Genomic DNA, 4,449 nt, shown 5'->3' on the forward strand with positions numbered 1-4,449 from the left:
GACGCCGCTTGTGTAACTTTGTTTTCGTTCCGTGCGAGTTGCGCTGACCTACTGTATATGGTTCCGCGTCCCGGCATAATCTTTGGAGAGTGACGGTGTTGAGGAATCTTTACGAATAATTAACCGTGGCGTTTAAAATCGCGGTTAATAGTGAAATCAAGTAATCGTGACATCCCTAGTATAAATCACCCACTTCTGGTCTTTTATCGGAATACAGATAAAATATTTTTTTTAGTTGAGCAGATACAGATAATGACGTCTCTGTACATCTACTATGTAGCATGTGCAGTCTTGTAAATCTAACAGAAGAATGTTAATGATTGTTTAATCTCTGTACCCTTTCCCCCCTCTCTCTAGGATTCTGAGTCATAGCCTGGATCAAACTGCTGGTATGTAACGTCCAGGGAACCTCAAGATACGAGGACAAAAACTGCATCATTTCCCATGTTCTTCCTCCTACGACGACGACAGCACGTTGCCAAACATCAGACCCAATGGATTTCACCCAGTATGACCTCTCCTGGCTCTTTAAACAACATTCCACCATCACTTAAAGAAATGTCTGATTCTCAAGAGAGACTTGATCACAGAAGGAGGGGACTGACTTTATGATGGATGCAATTGTGTTTCCTTTTCTTGTTTAGCACACAATGTGATCGGTGGCAAACACTGTCAGTAGCATAGATTCTGTGCACACTAGATGTAGCAGCTTAAGCATCAGTAGACGAGTAAGTTTAGGTCAATCTGAAATGCAGTGGATGGGGAAAGAACTGGTTGGGTGCAGCAGTGCAGCACAAGTCACCTGAATACACACCTGTGTTGCTTGTGTATGCCTTAGTGTGTGTGCGTGTGTGTGTCTCAATCAGCAGCTGTTAATGAAGGCTGCGTTAAGTGATGGGACCTGAGAGGCGGCACTTAATGCAACCTGAAACAACCCAAGGTCTAGCCATTATGTGTGTGTGTGTGTGTGTGTGTGTGTGTGTGTGTGTGTGTGTGTGTGTGTGTGTGTGTGTGTGTGTGTGTGTGTGTGTGTGTGTGTTTTAGCAGAGGTGACGGTGACACTGCAGTTTGTCACAGCAGATGAGACCAAATGCTAGGAATCTTAAAACATACAAGGGATATACATGATACTCAGAATCATTGCCAGCATTTAAAGGGACAGTTCACCCCCAAAATCAAAAATACATACTTTTCCTCTTACCTCTAGTGCTATTAATTAGTCCAGATTGTTTTGGTGTGGGTTGCAGAGTGTCAGGAATATATGGTTATAGGTTTATGCAAGTAGAGTTACTGTGGTCATACATTAGGAAAAGAAACATGATGACAATGCACCTTAAAATTACTCAGAGCTCAGTCAAAGGTTCCACTTTTGAACTCTGGTTTCCAGGGGAATATCCTGTGATTTGCGATCCTCCCACCACCCCAACCTGTCTCTTTATAAGGACTGTTCCCATCTTTACTCCCTTCAGCCCATGTGGTCATGTGATCGCAGCCTTCCCATAATGACAATGGATATGTACAACTTTTGGTGCATTACTTATCGTAGGAAAATTAAGAACAGTGCACGAGAACAGCCTGATATAATGGAATTAGATGGCACTCGGCTTGTGGTGCTGAAATCGCCAAAAAATAAATTTGAAAAACTCAACAGCAATGTCTCTTTGCAGAAACCATGACCTGATAACTCAAAATAATCCACAGACCTTGTGTGACTAGTTTCATGTAGGAACTATTTTCTCTGGACCAAACCACATCTGCCAACCTTATCATCGCGCAGAATGAAGCATTCATCTACCGCTAGCTCACCTAGCACCACTGAGCTAGCTAACGTTACAGCTCAGCTGAGGAGGACGACATTAATGTTTACATCTCGCGATGTCAGGAGCATGAAACTCTTGTCCAGCAGTAGATGCACTCTTCCTTCTGCGTGGTGATTGTGGGGTGTTGTTCAGTAGTAAGAAAATAGTCCCTACATGAAACTGCTCACAACAAGCTCTGTGGATTATCTTGAGTAACCGGGTCATGATTTCTGGAAAGAGACATTGCTGTTGATGTTTCTCAAATGTATGTTTTTGGTGCTTTGAGCACCACAAGCTGAGTGCCATCTAGTTCCATTATACTGGAAAAGGCAGACATCTCTACGGCCAATATCTCCAACACTCCGCAACTAACACCAAAACTATCTAGACTGATAATTAGCACTACAGGTAAGAGGAGAAATACGTACTTTTGATTTTATGGTGAACCATCTCTTTAAGTTTGTAGCCGCTGTCAAATAAAACAGATGTTCTTCTATCATTCCACTGCCAAACTAGTTTAATTAAAGGACGAGGTGGCTGTTATTCTCTATCTTTTTCTAGCTGTCTACAAATCAAAAAAGACGACCAAAGCCAACAATGTTTTAGTCTGCTTTTCAGTACATTCTGATACAAGTTCTCAGCCCATTTGTCCCTACTTAAGGTGAAATACTTTAAAACAAGTTTCAAATATATAGCTTCATTTATTTAAAGGCCAAGTTGTTACCTAAAACAGCTGGGCATTGTAGTTTTTAGCAAAAATTAGTAAATAGCGCATTTGTCGGGGCTATTTTAAGATGTGGATTAACATACATTTGATCCTCTGAGTATTTACAGCAGCAGGACAGTGTTTGTCGGATTGACTCAACATAAACTACAGTGCCCAGGTTCATTATAATGACAGAACATGTCACCCAGTGCAACAGTGCGGCTCATTCATGTGTTTTTAATAGCTTTTGGACAACAGTGGAGCCCTGTGGCATATAGGAGTAAGATATCAGGCTCTGGCTGAACAGACAATATTTGTCAGTCGGATCAATTTATTGTTGGTTTTGGTCTTTTCGTGGGATTTGTTGATAACATGAAAAATATTGCCAGCTTTATCTTCTAATCCAGACAGCTATAGACAAAGCGTGGTTGCAATCAGGGTCGCATGAGTATACCTCACAGATTATTACTCCAAGTCTTATCAGACAGAGGACAGGAGATAAGATATCAGAGATAGTGGCAAAGCTCTGCACAGACAGACCTAGACTCTGCTTCCCCTTCTCTCCATATTACCAAATGTCTGAGATGTGAGCAGACTGCCCTCTGTGTGTTTAAAATATTATGAAATGAAAACAGGTTGACACATCATGACCAACTCATAGTCCTATCATCCAGTGTGTATTCTGTGGTCTCCGTCCCCGACACCAGCACTAAGCATTTTCTCTTCACCTCTCTCATCCTTATTAAATTATCACGGGTGGGTGGTCGACTAATTCCTTTATGTTCACACATGAAGGACACACAAGCAGATGCACCCTCACTTGCCATTCCTCTCTAAATGTCGTGCCATCATGTGAAAGGTTGTCATTTTTATTTAAGATCATGTGGGGGACATAAAAGTTTATCCGTCACTGTCGACACTACATTCCTATTTGCTAAGGTGTATCCTCATGTATCGTGAAATCATGTGAATATTTGTGAATGTAAACTGACTAAATGTACTTTATGTTACACACCTCTCTGCCCATGACTCTGTTGTGCTTAATTGTTTTGTATTTTTCTGTTTATGAGATACTCAGTGATACTTTACAGTGTAAAAGCAGATTACAGTTTTTTAAGTTAATTTGCCACAGTGTTTTTCACGTGTTCATGAAAGACTCAGGGGTGCACCGTCAGGAGATGCAAACCCGGCAAATGTTTGGGGCCACCCATGAAATTTTGGAAAAGGGCCTCAGATGGCCGCTCTGATTGGTAAAATTTGCGATGACAGCAATAAACCTAATAAACTTACCATTAAAGGTCTATACAGTTACGTATGTGTACGAACACGAGGCAAGTCCATTCATTCCAATGGGAATCTCTATGATATCCAATGAACCTGTGAAACTCCTCCCCTCTGGAATTTGCCTCAAGTACATTAACAAATTTGAATTTTTGCAGTGGATTTCGGAGAGACGGTATGACAGAGTGCTAGTTTTGCTATCAGGCTGTTAACAGGCTATTTTCTTCAGTTCAGCCCGTGTTGGTCATCAGGTGAGTTTGTCTGATCAGAAAAAACTTATCTAGTTTTAGGACATTTGAATCTGAGGAACGTTATTCTGCTAAAACATGGTTATACATTATATACAGTACAGTCAGATTGTCATTACCACATGTACCTGGCAGGTCCTGTTTCTGTGCTGGTAATGTTCCAAGCGCTTCTCTCCCCCATGGCTACAGGTAGTTTCTATCAGGTTTCTATTCATCAATAAAGAAATGCACTTCCTTGCATTGGACACTAGAGGCATCATCCATATATTGACGGATCTACAGACACCAGTCACATAACGGGGCTTAAGTGGGGCCTGTTCTAGCTACAGTACAACAGCTGGATTAATTGGGACATTTGTTAGGTCTTACCGTCAGCACAATAAAAACGAGCATACGTCTCTGAGGGGTATTCCAG

At 41.5% G+C, this 4,449-nt stretch overlaps 1 protein-coding gene across 1 annotated transcript in view; it reads left to right on the forward strand.

The window, feature by feature from the left end:
* The window catches only part of sh3bgrl2 (SH3 domain binding glutamate-rich protein like 2), a 19,574-nt gene extending 16,052 nt beyond the window's left edge, over positions 1-3,522 (forward strand). The window contains exon 4 of the mRNA XM_050058722.1: positions 358-3,522. Coding sequence (XP_049914679.1) covers positions 358-372 — 15 coding nt within the window. The 3' untranslated portion in view covers positions 373-3,522. The remainder of the gene's footprint in view (positions 1-357) is intronic.
* Positions 3,523-4,449: the final 927 nt, after the last annotated feature.

This window comes from Epinephelus moara, chromosome 12 (assembly GCF_006386435.1).
Source record: "Epinephelus moara isolate mb chromosome 12, YSFRI_EMoa_1.0, whole genome shotgun sequence".
Classification (NCBI taxonomy): Eukaryota; Metazoa; Chordata; class Actinopteri; order Perciformes; family Serranidae; genus Epinephelus; species Epinephelus moara.